At 37.1% G+C, this 21,932-nt stretch overlaps 1 protein-coding gene across 3 annotated transcripts in view; it reads right to left on the bottom strand.

Annotated features, from left to right (window-relative positions):
• The window catches only part of MET (MET proto-oncogene, receptor tyrosine kinase), a 115,414-nt gene that overhangs the window by 11,725 nt on the left and 81,757 nt on the right, over positions 1 to 21,932 (bottom strand). For 2 of the 3 annotated variants that reach the window (XM_010831211.1, XM_010831212.1), the window contains exons 11-18: positions 20,345 to 20,563; positions 13,325 to 13,471; positions 11,938 to 12,094; positions 11,604 to 11,744; positions 8,202 to 8,432; positions 6,213 to 6,293; positions 4,126 to 4,307; positions 1,178 to 1,287 (exon numbers count right to left, since the gene is read on the bottom strand). In XM_010831211.1, the coding sequence (XP_010829513.1) occupies positions 1,178 to 1,287; positions 4,126 to 4,307; positions 6,213 to 6,293; positions 8,202 to 8,432; positions 11,604 to 11,744; positions 11,938 to 12,094; positions 13,325 to 13,471; positions 20,345 to 20,563 (1,268 nt within the window). The remainder of the gene's footprint in view (positions 1 to 1,177; positions 1,288 to 4,125; positions 4,308 to 6,212; positions 6,294 to 8,201; positions 8,433 to 11,603; positions 11,745 to 11,937; positions 12,095 to 13,324; positions 13,472 to 20,344; positions 20,564 to 21,932) is intronic. The other variant, XM_010831213.1, reaches the window with a different exon arrangement.

The raw sequence follows: 21,932 nt of genomic DNA, 5'->3' as shown, positions 1-21,932 counted from the left end.
CAGTGGCTAAAAGAGAATAATTTACAGTGATTCTGAATCTCTATTGATTAGAACAAGCAGCTTCAGTATTTGAAATCCATAATTTCTGCAGGAAGGGCTTCATCTGGCCTGTACTGACTAGCGCTAAATCACAATGGAATCCTTGAATAAAAATGCTTGACATTTACATTTCAAATTCAACAGGCCAAGGGAAGAGATTGTGAATGATGTGGCATAAGAAAATCTTTTTTGCTTTAATGTAGATCTGGAGAAGTAGTAAAATTGGCCACCCTCCCAGCTTTCTTTGGTTGCTAAATCGAGTATGCCAACTGACTACCCAAAGCAATCAGTAATTACCACTTGTCAACTTATTAGCAATACTTAGTTTTATGGGGGAGATATGACAGGGGACTGTTATTTCATTTTTTCCTTCTCAAAGGGCTAGGTAGTACCTACAACTCTTTTTACCAGTGAGGTAATAGAGAAAACGGATGCACAGTAAAGCATCTAGGAAAACAGCAGGGTTCCAGGAAAATCAATTCTTCTATCTGAGGCTATGTATCCTTTGTTTAAGATGGCTTTTATGTTGTCACACTGACCAAAACCAAGGTAGGAAATTAATAGCACAGTTCTTTCTTTCACACATACCATAAGTCATGAATCAGTGCTATGGAAGGGAAAGCACTGAATCAATTACCAACTGTTGACTGTTGTATTATACAGCCCAGGCAGCCAGACACAAATAAACCTCTTTGTATATTCATTCTCAAATACCATTTTTGGTAGGGTTTCTGCAGGCTGACTTCAAATCCACTCTTGGGAAGTTACAATATGTTGGTATTTGTGTTACCAGCCCCTCTCCGTTTCACTGTAAAATGCTGCAGATCGAATTGTCCCTTCCAAACACTAATGCAGTGTGAAACCACAACACTGGGGGCTATGGGCGGGAAGGAAAAAGAAAAGCTAGGGCCACAACAGCTGTTTAAGACCCCTCTCGGGAGAATTCCTTTTAAATTCTGTTTGATAAAGCCTGAAAGCTCCACCTACATACCCAGTGCTTACACATCGATTTAGAACTGTGACGAAAATAGAGGACTTTTACGTGAGAAGAGAAAACATCCTCACTAGCCTTGAAGAGTGGGAAATAGGTTCCTCCCTGTCACTTATGGACTGCAGGCACAGAGATTCTTATACTTACATACAGTTTCTTGCAGCCAAGTCTCTGTGGACAAACTTTTTGCTTGCAAGATATTCCATGCCTTTGGCTACTTGAAGACCAAAGCCAATAAGATCTTTTACAGTTGGGTTCTGTAATCAAAGAGAATTGGAAACCCATAAACAATAAGCATTTACTGTTCTAGCTATGGTCTTAGAATTCTGAAATATTGATAAGAATTGCCTTATCAATTTCTTATCAACAGCAAAGAATTACCTATTTCAAATAATAACTTGTTTCCTGTTGATAATCATCATTTACTTAGTATCTGTTATTTGCAATATACCATGTTAGAGGTTTTTTATAAATTTTGATTAATCCTTATACACTCACTTCTGTCCATTTTCCAGATGGGGAACTGGAGTTGTTTTAAAATGTGGAGTTCATTATTATTCAGGTAGGGTACAGCCAGCAGATGGGAACAAAGGCCATCAAAAAGACTGTTACTCACAATTCCCAAGAGGAGGCATGGCAGGTCATGCAAGGCCACACAGGGAAGCACCAGGGTTGGTTAGGAGGCAGAGGAAACAAGGGGAAAACATAAGCAAGAGCCTTTATGGTGATTTCTGTGGGAAGGAACGGGCGAGGCAGAGGAAGCAGCTTAGAATCAGCTGGTTTGAATAATTTCAGTGGGTCTGGGGTGTAAGGACTGTCCCTAGAAGTCTAGTACCTGGTCTTGAAGTGATGAGGGCAGGTAGATGGTGGCCAGGGTGTTGGCACCCTTTAAAGGAGGTGGTTGGGGTATGGGCTCTGGAGTGGTTGGTTTAGTGATGAAAGGCATGGTCTCTGAAGGTGAGCTGTTTAATACCTCTGGGAATTTGCCATTCCTGTGGGAACTGGGGAAAGCAGTCCTTCCAGGGTCGGCAGGTCTCCAGAAATACATGGTTAATACAAGAAGCTTTGAGAGAAATAAATCACTCTAAATCTCTCAGATGGTAAGTTGTGGAGTTAGGATTTTAGCCTATATCTGTTAAGACTCCAAAGCCTATATCTGTTAAGACTCCAAAGCTTAGTGAAATCAATCATATTAGAAGCCCTGCTACTGGTATTGAAGCAACAGTGGCCTGAACCCACACAGAAAACAGGAGATCTCATTCTCCATATGTTCAACCCACAAACTTGGATGGACAGCATAATGGCTTTAGTAACTATAAGAACTGTATCTGAAGTCACCCAGATGTCACTGCAGTGCCTGGTCATCAGGAACAGGATAACTCTTCTTCAGCAGCCACAGTGAAGTTTGTGAGGTAAAGAGGCAGCCAGTGGGGACCCTGTAAGGAGGGCTACAGCCCACCTTAATGCACCCAGCACGTAGAGAGGCCATTTCCTGTGTTTTTGGCCTCTCTTTAAGATATATCTGTTAGTGGTTGTAATAAGTACAGACTCCCTGGACTATAAAGGCAATGGTATTTTGTAAAGTAAATTCACCTTATTTGCAAAAATTCAGAGCTAGAGAGTATTCTCTTTTGACTGAATGCAAAATATTTCTTTACTATCCTAAAGCTCATTTCTCTAAGAATCTGATCCCATGTTTATGAAGTTTTTTTGATCCAGAGTAAAACTACTCCATAATGTCTAAAGAGGTCTGTTCACAGAAGCCAAAAAGCAGCTTGGGGCCATCTGTGACTTCAGTTCTGGAGACTTCTTCTTCCCTCCCTACTCCTGGTCTAGCCATTGTTTGCTCAGCCTTTTTGGAACTAGCATAAATGTCACTAACAAAACTGTCATTTGGAAACATCTAAGAATCTCTTTTGTAACCCTGAACTCATTCATTCAGCAGATATCTCCTGAGAGTCTATGTACTTAACTTTATTTTAGGTGTTGGAGCTATAGCAGTGAACAACATACAAACAAAATTACCTACCCTCATGTGCTTGTACTCTAATAAGATACGTGTGTATGTGTGTGTATATACACACATATATACATATACACAGCTATCATTTATTTATTACCTAGTAGAGTACTGTTCAATAGAAATATGAGACAAGCCACATATGTAGTTAAAATTTTTCTAGTAGTCTCATTAAAGAATTAAAAAGAAACAAGCAAAAATTATTTTCAAAGTATGTTTTTCAACCCACATATCCAAAATAATATCATTTTAACATGTAATCAGTATAAATAATTACTGATGAGATATTTTACCTTCTTTTTTTATACTAAATATTGAAAACCTGGGATGTATTCTACACTTACAGCAAATCTCAATTTACACTAGTCACATTTCATGAGTGGCTTATGGCCACAGTTTTGGACAATTCAGGCCTCAGTATATGAGGGAGTGATGGATAAAAACAAAGCAGCGGAGATGAGAAAGAAAGAAGGCATGAGAGTGTAGTGGTCAGCTGCAATTTTAGACAAGTTGGGGAAGCTTTATTTTGAAGATGACATTAGGGCAGAAAGCTGAAATTAATAACCAAGTGAGATATGTGGATATTTTGGAGAAGAGTAGTCTAGGTGGAGAGACTAGGAAATGCAAAGGTCCTGAGGTGGAAGAGTGGGCAGCAACTTTGAAGAATAGTGAGATTCATTCATAATTAATTTTCAATATATTTCCTTCTAAGGTTAAAACTGCCTTTAGGCTGAGGCTCATTCTGGCTCTATGTCTCCTGTGCAGTGCTTTTTGTGGTGTATAGTAGGCATTGCAAGATGTGTACCTGTCTGGGGGATGGCAGAGCAAGGCTGCCTGCAGGGCAGATAAGAATCACCATCCCTGGAAACCCTTCTATGTATCACTATCTTCCCACTAGGACACAGGATTTTGAGAAACCAGAGAACTGAATGGGCCTCTGTCCATTTGAACGGTGTCAACATTTCACATGGATTTCTTTGGCTAAAAATTTTAAAAAGGTTCAAAATAGCACCTTTTGGAAGGCTGGCTGGCTTAAGGCTAGTTCATAAGTTAGTAAGCTTGGCAATATACTTACATGAGTCTCATTCCTAATGAAATTTCGAAGATCCCCGTGTTTCATGTATGGTAGGACCACCAGTGGAGACCCCTCACTTCGAAGGCAGATTCCCAAAAGTGAGAGAACATTGGGATGACTAAAATCTTTCATGATGATTCCCTCAGTCAGAAATTGGGAAACTTCTCCTATGTCAGTGATTCCTGAGAAAGCCAGCAGTGGAGACATTAACTTCATTACAGGGACAATGATTACTTCATCAGGTTCAGGGAGAGACAGCACAGAATATAAAGCCATTGGACTACATCTTGCCCTGATGCCTCATCCTCAGAGTGTTATTTTACAATACAATTGAGTGAATGATGTCACCTGTGCTGCACTTTTGAGTCACCACCTGCCCTTGTTTTTGAAAGAGTCTAGCAAGGCATGGGTTGGCAAACTTTTCTGTAAAGGACAAGACAGTAAATATTTTTGGCTTTCTAAGCCACATGGTCTCTGTTGCAAATACACAACTCTTGCCATTGCAGTGCAAAAGCAGCCACTAATGGCTGATAACAGTGGCTGAGTCTTGATAAACTGTTTACAAAAACAGGCAGCAGGCCATAGTTTTCCAGTCCCTGGACTAGGAGGATTTGAAGACCAAATGTTGCCTATGCTATCTAAGTAGACTCTTTTGTTATAATAGTTTCCAAATAGAGATCCCAAGGGCCTGATATTAGTCAGCACTAATGAAGAGTTAACATCCTTTAATTTATTAATCTGATTAGTATCAGTGTCAGTGATGATACTCTTTTACAAATGCAGTGCATCCAAGGCCTGGACATCCATCTGGACCAAATAGAGATCAACATACACCAGGGACAGAGAAAGATTTCTTGGCAATAGGACTTCTTACTACAACTGGCAGTACTGCTCTTTATTGAGGCAAATTTATTGACAATTATACTTAATCCATCACAGTTTGTAGTTAGATTTCATATAAATTGTTGCTTTAATTATCTTGTAGTTAGACTTCCAACAAAATGAACCATACAGAACACTGTTCAGCATGCAGATTTATGTTCAAAAAGGCTGAAATATTTCTGTTGATAACATATCTTGTAGGAAAACCTTTCACACATGCATTGAAAACATTAATTCCAATATAAATTTGTAATGTATCTTGTTAACATTTTTTTAGGCTGCCTCAAACTATGAGCAGAAACTTAGAAATGAGGGTAGAAAAGGCAAGCACATTGACTTGACATGTGAGGCCTGTCAGCAAAGGTGAAGCCAGGCAAACTCGACTATAAGGAGTACGGTGGGTTGTACAAGATAGTAATTCATGCCATAATTATGGCTCTGGGTCAGTAATAAAGTCTTAGTTTATGTTTGGAAGCATTCCATATTTCTTCTCTCTTTTTTTAAACAGGAAAAAATTTCAAACTAAGTTTAATAACACATATACATGGGAAAGACCCAGGAAAACTGAGTAACTCTAGCATTCCCTGCTTCTTAAAAGGAGTATGCATTCCATTTTAAGCAGATTTTTCTCAATAGTAAATAATACTAAAAATATATATATTCTAGCTTTAAAAGGGGGTAAGTATCACTTGCTAAGGAAGTTCATTTAATTAATGGATTATCTCATTCATCAAAAATGTGGATAAATGAGGTATTACCACATTTATAATTTTTCAATTTTCTGCTGTTTTCTCTTGTTTGACTTATTTCATTTTTTATCTTTTTGATGGAAGTTGTGGTTAAAGAAATAATTATAGTAATGCCTCTGGGTACAATGAGTCATTACTACTGTATGCGCCAAAATGCTTCCAATAGTTTCCATAAATGTCACTTGCAAAACAAATATTATAAGCCAAACATATTTAAATGATACTTAGGCTCATCCAAGAATCTCTTTCATTCTTACTTATGAGAGCTCTGAGGGATAATTTCTGGGGAAATATTTCAATAAGAATTTCGATCACACATTTTAGGATTAGATCCATCGTTCCAGCTAGTCACTGATTTTTCCACAAGGGAGAGTGTAAATCAACATTTTATTATGAACTGTTTATTAGTCTGCAGCCACAGAGGTGTACTCCACTGTTAAATAAAATACAACTTACTATTCAAGGATTTCACAGCACAGTGAATTTTCTTATCATCGTTGTCCAACAAAGTTCCATGATATACACACCCAAAATGTCCTACGTGATAGAGGGAACTTGGTTAGTGCTGCATTAGTTTTATTTGTTTAGTATTATTTATTAAGCTCTTCATGATCTTCATTTCTTGTTTGTTTCCTACATGGCAAAAAAGTACATTGTTTCTTATGCTTTTGATTAACAGTACCACTACTTGTGTTTGTAAAATATGTAGATATATTTTACTCAAAGATAAGAGCAATATTATTATTTAATACATGGTAAAATATTTAGGTGATGTAATTGTTATTAGAGGTTAAGATAATAAACTATTCAATAGCAGTGGAACCAGTGAAAACAGGAGTAACATCTGCCTCATATAAGGAACATTATTATTAAGGATCAAAAAATATCTTTTAAATATAAAAATAAAGTTTTATCCACATGAAGAACTACAATAAAATAAGGTCTCTATATTTCAATAAACTGAAATGAGATAAAAATGTCACCATTAGAAATAAGATGAGCATTATAGAATAAGGATTTCCCCCATTAGTCACTGGTTAATATGAAATCCAGGCTGGCAGAAACTGAAAGACAATGGCCTGAATGAAGCAAATTCACTCTGAGTCATTTCATCCAGTTCTCTCTGGTTTTAGCCACATCACTTTCCCAATGGTAGCCTTTCATCCAGTGGCAGTAATTTTCCCCAGAGGTTCCAAATGTCTGATAGCTGTGTAAGTCATTAAGAAATTCATCCAGCTGGCTAAGACTCCCCGAGTGCCTAGCATGTGAGTGTTGGGCATTAGTCTACCCTCTGGTAATGCAAAGATGAATAAATAAAACCTACACTCTTGAGGGCTCACATTCTCTTGGGGAAAGCATATAAATAACAGTAGTATTCACAGAATCATTCATATTACTACTTTATAAGAGAGATAACTGCCATTTTAGCACCTTTCATGATAAAAATACAAAATACTAATTTTAGAATATGTAGAATTAGAACATAATTAGTTTAGTCACACATTCTAAAACTGGTAGTTACTGAGATTTATAGACTGGTAAAAGAACTATGTATTACTCTGATGTGAAAGATGTCTGTTAACAGTGAGGCTGCTATTTGTGAAGGGGAGCATGCTAAGGACTAAAATCTGGAGTATATGATAGAGGAATGTGTTGATGCTATCACAGGAAAATGGGAAGGCCTAGTGAATGTCCCTTCAGCCTCCTCTGCATCATGCTGGCTGACATCTGTGCTATCTCTTGCAGCACATACTGAATAAAAGGATCAGAAGCCATTTGGTATTAAAGGTAAAACCTTTTTAGAAAAAAAAGGGAACAGTGGAGTTCATTTCCTGGCTTCTGGTTGGTTTCTTTTCCTGCTCAATATTTCCTCCAGTACTGTATATGCTAGCTGTTATTGCTGCTCTGGCTGGCTTAATACAAATATTCATTCCTCTTTGTATAAAGAAATTGGAGTGCATTGTAGAGATGATGTATACTGCTTCAGATCAAGGGAAGGCTATAAATTCCCTTTCTCCTGATGCTGTCCAGCAGTGTACAAACTGCTATAAACCAGGACTTCATAGAGTTAGTCAATATTCTCAGGGTAAAGAAAGACTGGAAGGAGATATGAGTGAAAATATTAGAATTTAATAGAATGATTTTTAGACAGAAGTAAAAGGCACTTTCAAGAAATTATAGTTGTCATTATGAAAAAGGTGAGGAAGGAATGTGATTCATTAGTAAGATGTCTGGGTGATTATCAAGTTGTCTCCATGCACAGGGGCAAATCCCCATGGATGTGATTTGCAGGGTTGTATTTCTGCAGAACAGAAATCAAGCGCACTTGTTATCACTGCTCTGTCAGTTGCTTTCACCATTGTCTAATTCCTAATCTGTAAAGGCAGAAGATAAAATGCTTACTGGAAAACTGTGTTTAACAAAAAGCTGAGTGGAAATACTTACCTCTTCCTATGACTTCATTGAAATGTACAATCAGACTGCTCGGCCCAATTACTACGTGCTGAACTGCCTGGACCAGCTCTGGATTTAGAGCACTGAGGTCGATGTGGACGGTATTTTGCAGTAATGGACTGGATATATCAGAGTCCCCACTAGTTAAGATGGGGGATAGATCTGTCAGAGGATACTGCACTTGTCTGCATGACCCATTCTGAGATGCATTAGGAAACTGGTCTGCAAGATTAAGCAAAATTATTAGAGACAGTAGCAAAACCTCAATTAGTGGGGACTGCAACAGGAGAAGCAAACTGAATTAATAACAAAATCAAAATTTAAATGTAAATGTAAAGAAATAATTATTGTATCACTACATGAGGCTAGGAAAAACCTTTACAAAGGAATTGATCTAATAAAATAGTAAATTGGGAAAAGATATGGGTATGTGTGTATGTGTTTATAAAAAACATTTATTGATTTTCTTACATTAAGGAGTAACTTTGAAAGTTGGTTTTTTCCTTTTCATTTCCTTAGACATTTTCTTTTATATAGCAAAAGTCAAGCTTGAGGGTTGTTTTTTAACATTCTATACTCATAAGAATGAAAAGTGGCAAAAGTAGTCAAGCAACTGCCTTGTCCCACAAAAATTCAACTGAACTCTAGGAAAAGGAAAAAAGAAGCCTTTTGAGAGACTAATGTTTATTAATGGAATTAATTAGTATTGCTCAAAATGTATGTGGATTCCTGGTCAAAGAAAAATATATATAATGAAGTATATACCTTTCTCTCTCTCTCTTTCCTCTCTCTCTCTCTCTCTATATATATATACACACACACACACATACATACAAACAACTAGACATGTATAATGGTTAAACTTTTAGAAATGAAAACTTTCCATATTTGTGGTAAGTTTTCCATCCTGTGGTGGCGGCAGCAGATCTAGTATTATCCTTGTTTAGAGGGAGCAGCTAAGGACTGGGTTGGTGTGCCATCCTCATTGCTTAGAGGGCACTTGGAAAGGGATCACATCAACATTCCTTGTAAGTTGATCTTTATAACGAGTCTCAGGCAAGGTTCCCTTTTACTAGGTAGGAAATTGTGGGGCTGAGAGCACATTTCTTAATGTCAAATAGGGCAGAGAAGGCAACAGTTGCTTTGCCCTTTCCAATGGGAATCCATATATGTCAAGGAGAGGGTGTTATATTGGAAGCAACTGACTTGAAGATAAACTATGTTGGGTATTGAAATGTATTAGTATATAACACAGAGAAGGGAGGCCTATGTGGGGGGAGGGTCCTCATTAGCATCAAAAGAAAATATTGTTTGCTTGCAAATGATCAGGAGAATGAGAACTTAAGAGAGCAGCATAAAAAGAAAGTTGATGGTACCTCTGATTATTCTTAAACCCACTTAAACATGTTTAGTGTTTGCCACACTGGACAGTTTGGGTACTACATCAATTTGGCCAGAGCAGTAAACTCAGCAGTGGTTCCAGAAGAGCTTTGGGATCACCTGTAGTTATGAAAATTGTAAGTTATAGTAATCATTTGCTAGAAATGAGACAGATGCATTCTATATCCTTCTTTAAAGGATGTAGAACATTAGGGGAGTGCTTGAGATGTTAGATGGATGAGGGATGGAAGGAGCCTAGCTGGGTGTCTGTTGCTTTAATCCCAGAGTCAGGATTTTCAAACCTTTCCTAGGGGGGAAATGCAGATGAGCCAGATGATGGAAACTATAAACTCAGTTCCTCTGCCTTCACTTCTCAAACTTTTGCACCTAAAGATTAGGGTTCTAAATTCTCAGAGGTGTAGAGATGGAGGGAAATCCTTGATGAGGCACAAGAAAAAGTTCTCTGGCACAGAAATTGTACTGACCTTTCCGTTAAGTTCAAACATGTGCACAAACCATCAGTGTGATTCTGGTTTGACACACAGTGTATTCTAAGTCTGCAGAAAAGACTCATAAAGAGGCTGTCCCTACCACACACACAGAGAGAAGCTCTCTAAGTGCCTCTTTCTTAGGTACTGGCTGTGCATTTCCTCATTCTTCTCTGGGTAACCTTCTTTTGCCTATTTTACTTTTCCATGTCTCCAAGGAGTAGGTTCACTGTAGGAAAGAGGATGAAACTCAAGTTCCTTAGCAATGATGACAGAGGTCTGGTGAGCAAAGAGGCTGAAGGAAAATTAAGTATACTTCTTCAAAAGAGTCACTTGTTAATTTTAAAGATCTCAAACTTGAGCCATTAAATGTGAATAAAAAATAATAAATAGGTCTACATTTCAAAACTATAAACTGGATTTGATTTTCCCATGTTGTTAAGAGCCTGGATTCTTAAAGGTGTATGGAATCATGTGGGAAAAGACATTAATGGCATCTGTAGAACTAACATAAACTTGAAAAAGTAAGAGGCAGTAAGTGTTGAAAAAATTAAAATGTTAAGTGCCTCACTGCTCTTGTACTTGTTTTGATGAGCAACTTCTAAGTTCTGCAGTATCTTCAACAATCTGTGACTCATTTTATTTGTCCAGTGGTAAATATTCAACCAGGAAAATGCTTGTACTTGACTCACGTCCTGTAACTTCTAAAGATAATGGAGCAGATACAATACAGACATTCTGCTTTTACCAGGAGAGTTTAAATAAAACAATGTGAAATACTGTGCTTAATCTGACAATTATTAGGCCTAATGTTAACTCTCCTTTTTAAACAGCATAACTGGGTTCCTGGTGGCTCCGATGGTGAAGCAGGAGACCTGGGTTTGATCCCTGGGAAGATCCCTGGAGAAGGAAATGGCAACCCACTCCAATATTCTTGCCTGAGAAATTCATGGACAGAGGGGTCTGGTGGGCCACAAAGGGTCAGACATGACTGAGCAACTAAGCACACACTGGTTAAGACTCAAAATAAATTCAAGTCCTGGGATGCTGTGGATAAAAGACTGGGTGCTAACAGTTCATTGAGACTCCTTCAAAGGAGTGCTAAAGGTATAATTTAAATGTCTGAGGATCAGCAGGTAAAAAAAAAATATAGCAGTACCAACTTCTGTTTCAATAAATATGTCTTGTATCTTAACTCTTCCTGGGTTGTTAAAGAGAGCTTCACAGTTTCTTAGCATTGCACTGAGATGATAAACAGCTTACCTTTGCTCAAATGATTTTTAAAATGAACTTTTTTGTGAGAATAGAGCTTAAAGACTCTAAAAAATCTCATATATGAGTTCATTTAAAAATAAGAGTCATGTAACTTTGTGTCAAATTAAATACTTCTTTGGCCAAAGAAGAGGTGACTACTTCTTTTATATTTTTATAAAAATATAAAGGCAAAACCAAAAATAAACAACACTGCCACAACCCACTGAGGTGTATGTATAGGTATTTTTCAGAAAAATAAACTGAAGTATACCTTCTGGAAAAGTAGCTCGGTAGTCTACAGATTCATTGGAAACCATTTCTGTAGTTGGGCTTACACTTCGGGCACTGACAAGCCTATCCAAATGTGGAGTGTGTACTCTTGCATCATAGCGAACTAATTCACTGCCCAGATCTTAAAAGAGAGAGAAAGACCTCGTTAAAGACTTGGCTATCATGGGTCCCAATAGACTTTGATCCGGTGACCAGAACTCATGGCTTTTATGGATTGCATAAGACCACACACATGAATCTATGACAATTTTAAACTGTAATGATTGTATTGTTAAGGCAACGCCTTTAAAACAGACAATAAAAAAATTATGCACCTTTAATTTGCTTCCTTTTTTTCAGCCACAGGAAAAGCCCGAGTAACAGTAAGAGTATTATTGATATTGAGACAACACCAACAATCAATCCTGTGAAATTCTGATCTGGTTGAACTATCACTTTTCCAAGAACAGTTGAAGAAATTGCTTGCTTCCACTACAAATGACAAATAAAAGTCAGAAATTAACCATGATATGTACAAAATACACCACACAGTTGAATTATAATCTCTCTAGGCTCAAAATAATACCTGGTTATTACTGTTCTAGAAGTGGAATAATTGCCTCCAGAGTATTAAGACATTCTTCAATTCTTGTTCAGTGTTCAAATAATTAGGGGCTACTAATCACTGAAATACTTACATGATGCCTAGTTGTTTGTGCTTATAACTAGGTACTAGGAATAAAAAGATAAAAATCAGTCTCTGACCACGAGGAACTAAAGTGTGAAAGGGACACAAACACAAAAGTAAATGATTAAAAAAAATAAAATAAATGGTTATAGTTCATGATGATATGTACTGCAGAAGCACGAACATATTGTAAGAAGCAGAGACAACAGAACATTAATTCTGTCCTAGAGGATAGGGTAGAGGGCACAGGAGACTCCCCATAAGAAGTGAATAATTATGTTATTATTATGGGATAATAAAATCTCAGAGTAGTTTTATTTGCTTTGTTTTGATACACAGAAGAAATTCTGATGCTCCTTCCAGCTCTAACACGGTATGATTTTTTGGATTTATGGTCCATTTGAACTCCAAACTCTGATCTCATGATTTAGCTTTTTATTTTTAAATTTTTTATATGTTCCCATTTCATAACTGTTTGAAAACTTCAAGACCCCTTTAAAAACCACATATATTTGGGTAAACAAAATGTGGTATATCTACATAGTGGAATATTACTCAGCCTTTTAAAGGAATGAAGATAGCTGTTTATATGAAAAGGGTTGCTATAAAATAGTTTCTTACTTCACTTCATCCAGTGTATACACATTCTTTTATTTATGGGACTATGCATTTGAGATCACTGTGGCTGGCAGTACTGTGTTGGCTCTGGCCTCCTAGGGTGGTGAGAGGTGGGAAAAGACACCATTGAATGTGTCCTCATCCCTCCTGAGGATTACAGCAAATTTCAGCAAGAGTGTGGCATGATGGAGAAGAGTGTAGCCAACAAGGACTTTTGAGACCTACCTTTTGAAGCTTGGGAAGGAGACAGTGCAACAAAAACATCACTATTTCTAAAATAACAATTAAGAATCAAGCTGAACTGATGAGCTAAAGCCTACACACAAATGAGCTTTAATGATTTATTTTAAGCCTGCAAGTGACATAATTACACTGGCATCTTTATTTACATCATGAGAGGAAAGCAGGAATCCCACCTCTATATTTAGTTCGCTGTTCAATTTCAGCAGGTCACTGGGGACCGTACATAAAACAGCTTCAGAGTGTGAGTGTATATTTTCACAGCTCTTATTTCCAACTTTTAACACCTCCCCTTTAACTGCTTCAGGGTCAATATCATTTCCCTAGAAGGAAAAAAAAAAAAGGAGCTAGTTAACACTTCACAATTTTGAAGGAATGCAAACAATTATGAAGGAATATAAATATACTGCAAACACAGGCCATGTTGTTTATCAAGGCACATGATTATCTGACACTCATTTTCATGGGGATTTGGATGGTTGAAATAGAGAGTGACCATTTCAGGGTACTAATTAGTCAGGAATCATAGGATCTAGCTTTTCCATCAAATTGGATTTTAGAGAAAAGGAGAGATTCTTGACTCATACCCTTAGGTCAAATGATGTCTTTTTCATAATCAACTTATTAATGTTTTCAGGGAGTACTGATGGTTGGCAAAAGGGAAATAATTTAGAGATTTAGTTTGAGCTGCCTAATGCAGAGACACTTAGCTCTGGCTTCACTTTTAGAATCACAATGAGGGCTTTATATAAAATACTGATGCCCAGGTCCCATCTCCAGAGATTTTGATGTATGGATATAAAAGTCAACGTATTTCTTTGGTGTTTGAGTTGGGCAGTTTCTTTTCATTCTTCTTGACCGTTGAATCCTATACAAAATGAATCCACTTTTAAAGACATTCTTGTAAGATGCCATAAGACCCTCATTATGATGAGAGCATGATTATATTATTTTGAACAATTACATAGTTACATGAGGACATTAAAAACATTATTCAATTTGACATATTTAGTTAAATGAAGTCACCATTATGCATTTAAAATATCACTGTTTTGTTTAAGAAACCAATAATTACCCTTGGGAAAGAAATGAAAACAGAGGTCCAATTTTTCATATGAAGACTTAATGAGTATGGTTACAGTATTTATTAAAAAGCCATTAGTCAGAGGAGAAAGATATCAAAACATAATTGTATTTTTCTGAGGGACAAAGAGCAGCCAGTAACAACTATAGTACTGCTACCTTGTTTTCCACTTTATTTTACATGATCTTTAATACCTGACAAACTAGTCTTACATTGCCTCATATAGATCTCGAAAGAGTGCTAGGTAAGATATCCTGGGAAAAAAAGTTAGAAGAAAATTCTTCTTTCTAACATGAATTTGAAGTTTAAAAAAAAATTGATATAGACAAACTCTATCCTTACGATACTTCCAGAGGCAGTATGCGTACTCCATTGAACCAGGTCAGCCACACAGGGCAAGTCCATGCAGAAGCACATAAATCTAACAGGTCACCTTGCGGCTTCAAATGACAACTTGTTGGTTAGGACTGAGGAGGACAGCCCTGGACCACATATTGGAGGGAATTCAGGAAATGACAAAGGAAAGAGATTAAAGAGCTGGAGGGCTTGATTTATGAGGGAATGACTAAAACGTGTCTTGCCAGCTTAGATAATGATGAAGGCTGGGGGAAGGGATGAACATACTGCATCTACATTTCCAGTACTCCTTTAGGCTCAGGGTTGCCTAGGATGTTGCATAAAAGCATCTCCAAAACAAAAACAGATGACAAAGCTGAACAACAAAACTTTCTCATTTGTGCCTCCTAAGAAATGCACAATGATTAGTTTCTTATGTTAGAAATTACTATCAGCTTTGTATGCATAGTGATTATTTTAAAAGTCTACAATCCAAGATATAGAAAATGTGATACTGGAAGTCCACTACTATATAACAGAGAGGATTGAATCAGGAGGAAAAAAAGAAGGTATAGGCTAGTTTTTGTCATTTAAAAAAAACATAGCTTTATCAAGCTATGGAAAAAAATGTATATGTTTAGAAATTTTATTTACTTTTTATTATTTAATATTAACTATTATTAAATAGTATAATATAAATAGTAGAACAAAGTTGGATTAGTTGACCTTTCAGTCATTATATATAAGGTTTTTTTGTTTTTATTTATTTGGCTGTGCCAGTCTTAGTTCTGGCATGCAACATCTTTAGTTGTGGCATTCAAACTCTTCAGTGGTAGCACATGGGATCTAGTTCCCTGATCAGGGATTGAACCTAGGCCTTCTGCTGGGAATGTAAAGTCTTAGCCACTGGAACACCAGGGAAGTCCAATAGGTTTTTAAATAAAGCAATATAAAAGGAGATTTCTGGTCTTCAATCCCTTACATATATAGAGCAATCTAGAGTTGTAATTATCTCATTTTATCCTGTAAAGACACTTTCCTGAGGTAGAGATTATTGTCATTACTGCTTTACACATTGAGAACTAAGGTTCAAGAAGAGACTTGGTCTTGAAGCAAATCAATTCCATTTGATACAAAATTAGGCTTCCCCGGTGGCCCTGTGGTAAAGAATCCGCCTGCACTGCAGGGGCTGCAGGAGATGCGGGTTTGATCCCTGGGTCAGGAAGATCCCCTGGAGAAGGAAATGGCAACCCATTCCAGTATTCTCGCCTGGAGAAACCCATGGACAGAGGAGCCTGGTGGGCTACAGTCCATAGGGTCTCAAAGAGTCAGACAAAACGCTAGTTACTGAGAATATAACGATGAGTAAGAGTTGCTTTTTCTCACTGCAATGTTAAAATGAATACATTTTTAAAGTCAAAAAACTATTACTCCTAATGTGTCATATTAGTAAGTCTCTTGCCCTTTCCTCTGCAACTCTGGCCAGGTATGACATGTTTCTACCTAGGACTCAGGCCTGGGAACCCATGTCTGAGCTGGTTAAAGAACAAAGTAGATAGGAGTAGAAGCAGGACTTGAAAAATAATATCATTACACAAGGGATCTTACAAGTTTTCACGTGTCCAGGTGGTCACAATATTGAATCTGGGCAAGTCAGCTAAGGCCATGTAGGGGGATGGCAGTAGGACTCAGCCATGGTTCAGGGAGGCTGGCAGCAGAAAAATCAGTGAGGTGGTGGTAGAGGGACATTTACACTTTACCGAGAGAATATGAGCCTCCTCAGCTTGGGAATTAGGGCAAAGAACCTTGATGGGAAGCTTCAAAACTAAGTGCACCGGACATTAAAAGGCATTTGGGGAGAAAAGTTCCCAGGTCATTTGAGAAAAACTGGGGGAACCAAAATTAAACTGGCTTCTTCACTGGCTACTTGGGTCAGTAGGATATCACAGGTGCTGTCTATAAGCCCTGGAATATGGCTTCCCCTACCTCAGAATGCATATTAAAGTGTATAGCACAAAGAAAAACAGTTGACCCCTGAATAACATGGGGGTTATGGGTGCTGATCCCTGTGTATTTGAAAATCCACACATAATTTCACAGTCAGCCCTCTGTATCTGAGGTTCTGAAACCATGGATTCTTTCAATGCTGGATCACATAGGACTGTAGTATGTATTTATTGAAAAAAACCTGCATGTAAGTTGGACCTGAGCAGTTCAACTTATATTGTTCAAGGATTAAGTGTCAGCTTATGAAAACAATCAATAAGAATAGGTCTTGACACTGGGCCAAATGACTTCTAAGAAAAGAGCCCTTCATTTCTACCCTGTTGTAGACAGAACTGGCCTCACAGTGGTTGTGAATGGGTTTTGAGCCTGTAATTCCAGGTACATCAGCCAGAAGTGGGAGGAAGACAAAATCTGGTGGCTCTGGGCAGGAAGTGGACTTAGCGAACGACTCTCCCTTCTAAATCCTTCTAATGCCAAGACACTGACACAGACCTCCATCTGAGTGAGCTCTACCTCAGCTTTGTTCTTAGGCTCCTTCCTAGTATCATAGCCCAAGTTCCTGTTCCTTGACTTAGCTGATCTTCCTGCTCCTTTTCATGTTTTAATCAACTTCTCCAAACTGAATTTCTGAAGCATCTCTATTACCATGTATATCAATATGCTCTGGAATATGATATAGCCCCAGGGCAGTGTCAGGCAGTTCTAGTTCCAGCATTAAATACTGTGTTTCTCTAGTTTCCACAAAATATGAATAAAAAGTCATATAATAGGATAATTAGGAAATATCGGGTTTCTTTTCATCAGAATTGACTTTCAGGTATTTGTAAAGAGTTTAGAGCTATTTTACTTAAAGGATTGCATGGACATCTACATACCACATGATAGAAAATTTCCCTATTATAAAAGGTATTTTGGTATACATTAAATGAAAGTTAATATGCAAAGCTTTGTAATGTAGTAGCTGCTGCTGCTAAGTCACTTCAGTTGTGGTCCGACTCTGTGCGACCCTGTAGACGGCAGCCCACCAGGCTCCCCCGTCCCTGGGATTCTCCAGGCAAGAACACTGGAGTGGGTTGCCATTTCCTTCTCTAATGCATAAAAGTGAAACATGAAAGTGAAGTCGCTCAGTCGTGTCCGACTCTTAACGACCCCATGGACCGCAACCTACCAGGCTCCTCCATCCATGGGATTTTCCAGGCAAGAGTACTGGAGTGGGGTGCCATAGAAAGAAGACCAAATATGGAATCAAGAAATTTGATTGTGAGCCCAAGTTATACTGTTTGCTCCCTACGTGACCCAAGACAAACTATCTAATCTTTCTAAACCTCTGTTTACTTATCTATAAAGGGGGACACTACTGAAGTGACTTAGCAGCAGCAGCAGCAAAGGGGGATAATCATCACTGACCTCCCAACCTCATATGTCCACATGAATCTCTAATGAAACAATATTTGTCAAAGTACTGTGTTAACTAAAATTTCACAAAAACGTGAGCTGTTGCTGACATGAACACTGTGCCTTCATGTGTACTCCCCAAAAGATGTTTATTTCTGATGACCACTGTCCACACTGGTGCCTAAGCCTTCGATACAAACTACCACACACCTTATGGAGTTTCTGATTCATGCTGAGGAAGACCGATACTTAGTCTCTATTATGTTCTCTTGATCCAAACTTGACTGACCCTCTTGGCCATGGTGTAATCACTGGGCTAAATACTGACTAAGGCAATTCTCACAACTAGGGCTGGAAACTATCACAATCTCTTTTTAGCCAAATAATTCTTATATGCATGGCTGCTTAAGCAGCACAAAACTCTTCCTGGCAAAAAGAAGCAAATCTCACTCTAAATACAATTCTCTCCATGGTGCTTTCACTGATGGAACACAAATATATTTCACATTCATGTTTTGAATGGTAATTGAACATGAACAACATGAAATAAAATAGCACCCTTTCTTTTGCTAAAAACAGTTTACTGTTTGTCCAGAAGAGACCTTTTCTCTTCTCTTGCTTTATGTTCCTTATTTCAGAGAGGCAGAGGTTTTAATATGGTCAACTTTAGAAACTGATAAAGGGTTAAACTGCTGTGACACAAAGATTCTCGTATAGATTAGATTTTCTCTTACATATACATAAAATATGGGAGATGACTAAATCATGACACTCCCAAAATAGTCCCCCTAAACTGTTCCTATTTTCCCCAGATTGCCACTCTGTGACATGACAGGTGATAGACCATTGTTAGAGAAAAGAGTCATTCTGTATATAGACAAGAAAAGAAAGTCTCTTGTGTCTATTTCCAGAGACCTCTTGGGCCAGGTTGGGAACAGCATTAAAGGCTGAGGATGATGTCAAATCATATTTTTCTTGGTCCAACAATTTTGTAGGACATTGAATAATGGGTATGTAATTTATAGAAAAAGGAGTTTTCTCCTCCTTGTAAGACTATTAGAAAGGGTAGATAAAGAACCATTATTCTCTAATCCTTCCATGACAGATACAGGAACAGAAAAATAGAATTTATCTGGGTGTAGAAGTATTTGCAAATAAACCTTTGTTTTCATCAAGAAAAACCAAATGGAATCTTTGAAATGGCAAACACAGTAATTGTTGAAAGCCAAAGGTCACACTAGATTAATTTTATTGAAAAAAAAAAGTGATAAAAGCTCTTTTTCCCTTTCTAAAACTAATTAAAGAAGCAGATGAAAGAACTTTGCTATGGTAAACATGCTGTTCACTGAAGCAGGCTTCCATTTAATTTCATGCTGGGCTTGCTTAATTATTGTGCAAAACACAATTGGGAGGTTAGTAAACTTGTATGAGTGTGAATGTGTACATGGGTTTGGCTGTAGACAAAGTCTTGTTAAAAAAGCAGAACAATTTTAGTAAAAACATACTCTTACTTATATGGAGATGATCTATGGGAATTTATATTACATCTAAACAAGGACTACCCTATTACTTTGTGTTTGCTCATATTTGCATTCAGGCTATCTCTTGGGGAAAAATACTGCATGTCTAAAACATCATGTTGAAATATAAATATTTTGCTGTTTCTAGAGACTGAGACTATAGATAATGAAAGTTTTGATCATATTGCCTCTTTTATTACTATTTGAGGTAAAAATGACTGAAGCAACATAAAAGAGTTGTATTCTAGTCTTTGTTCTGCCTCAATCTGATCACTTGTCAAACCATGTAACCTCTCTGGGGTTTTGGTGTTCTTTATTTGCAACAGGCTGGTTTAGAAAAGGTGATTTGTTATTGTCCAATTAAATTATATTTAGAGGCTTATATATTCCTAAGGTAGAGGAAATTCAGCTCCATTTATAAATCAGCTTAGAGGTGACCACACCCAAATGCAAAATTCCAAGTATTAGAAGGAAGTACAGAATTACAGTTGATGTCTTTACTTTTATGACTTTTACCTTTTATGTTGTAATGAGCACATTTAGGTGTCCAGGGAAATATGTAAGTAACATCGGCAGAAGAATAAATCACAGGCAACTTACTTAAAGGATTTGTGTCCTACATTTACTACTCTTTATTATATACATTAAGAAAGAATTTTTAAATGCTTCATTAAAAAGCAGTCCATGATTATGCATACCTTTTAGTCCTATGTCAAAAGATTTGCTTTTCAGAACTTAGATATTAGCTAATGTAATATAAGATAATGACCAAGCACAACAATTTTATTCACATAGCTATGAAGTCAATTAAGTGCAAGTTGATGATTTAAGAGAGCATTTTAAGCATTTCTTACCTTAATTTCCAGTACATTTTCATTGCCTACTGAGATCATCACTGGCTTTTCAAAAGGCTTAAACACAGGATTATGTACATAAATGAGATCAAAGTATTTGGAATGGATCCCATCTAACATGAAAAAGGCTTTGGTTTTCAGGGGGAGTTGTAGGTTCAGCTGTTCTATTGAAGGAGTTGTACAGCAGATTATCTCTGAATTAGAGCGATGTTGACATGCCTATAGTAAGACACCAATTATTCACTGTAAACAGAACACAGCTTGACATCATCAACAGCAACTTTCACATTTCACTGTTTCAATCAATTGAAAATATACATTATATGAAAAAAAATCTCCATTTAACTCACTAATATTGAAGAACACATTTCTGGAAATGACGGATGTAAGATTATCTAAACAATCCAGCCTTAAAGGAGCTACAAAGCTTCACTTGCTGGGAAGATGTAAGCTATTCTATCTGAAGCTGTCTCGTTCCTCTGTCACTTTATCTCCCTTAAGAAGACAGGAGTCACCAGGAGGGTGGCTGCTTATGAAACAGCTATTGCAGAGTGGGAAGCTGAACTTTGTACAATTTAAGTTCTGTTCGCATCTTAGCTTTAAACCAACCTTTAAGAATTAGGGCAAAGCCCTCACTTGGAAACTCAGTTGCCTCATTTAGAAATTAACATTAAAATGTTATTCACAGTGTGGAATACTACAAGGTAAAGTGCTTTGTCAACTGCCAAGCACCATATGGTTCACACTGTAATTAATTATGTAGCAAGATCATCTTATTAGTGTGTTTTAAGCTATCAATTACTGAGTGCCAGGTTCTGTGCAAAATATTTTACAAGGCTGGTGTCATTTAATTCTCACAATAATCCTATGAGGTAGGTGCTAGAGCTTTTTGAGCTGATATCATCAGACCAGGTCACAAAGCTCTGAGTAGCAAAGTAAAGAACATAAATCCTAGACCACTGGCTCTAAAATTCACATGACTCCCATGCTGTGTGGTTTCTTGTTCACTCTGTATTCTACATTGGTCAAACTTTTCCTATCCTATTTTACAAAGGTTCTGCTATCATTATTTCATGTCCTTTCATCTTTCATTAAAAATTTTCCCCTTTGTAATTCTGATTTATAGAAGTTTGGAAAATGTGGTTTCCTCTTGATTGTGCTTAGACGAAACCAGCAACACAAAGTGATGCATTTAAGGTTAAATGGTTGCATTTTTCCCTCCAAGGAAAAGACAAACCAGCAACAACATCCCTTAGATTTCCTTTTCTTTGACAAGTAGAGTTGGAGATAAAACAATTACTTATGTCCACAATAGAAAAATACTCAGGATATACAGAAAAAGCACAAACAAAACTGGATATTTGATATTTTCTTTTAAAAATAATTAAAAAATTGTTCTTTATTGAAAAATGTGTGCTATATGCAGATAAAGAAAAATGATATACAGACATAATATGTATAAAATATTACTTAGTTTTGTATCAAATTCATATTACAATGCTAAAAGCTATCCTATGATCTTGAAAAAAGGAAATGAACAACTTTACTGCTATTACAATAATTTTCTATGTAACAAGAAATTTGAAAA

This window comes from Bison bison, unplaced genomic scaffold, assembly GCF_000754665.1.
Source record: "Bison bison bison isolate TAMUID 2011002044 unplaced genomic scaffold, Bison_UMD1.0 scf7180017864525, whole genome shotgun sequence".
Classification (NCBI taxonomy): Eukaryota; Metazoa; Chordata; class Mammalia; order Artiodactyla; family Bovidae; genus Bison; species Bison bison.
This window is presented reverse-complemented; position numbering and strand designations above follow the sequence as displayed.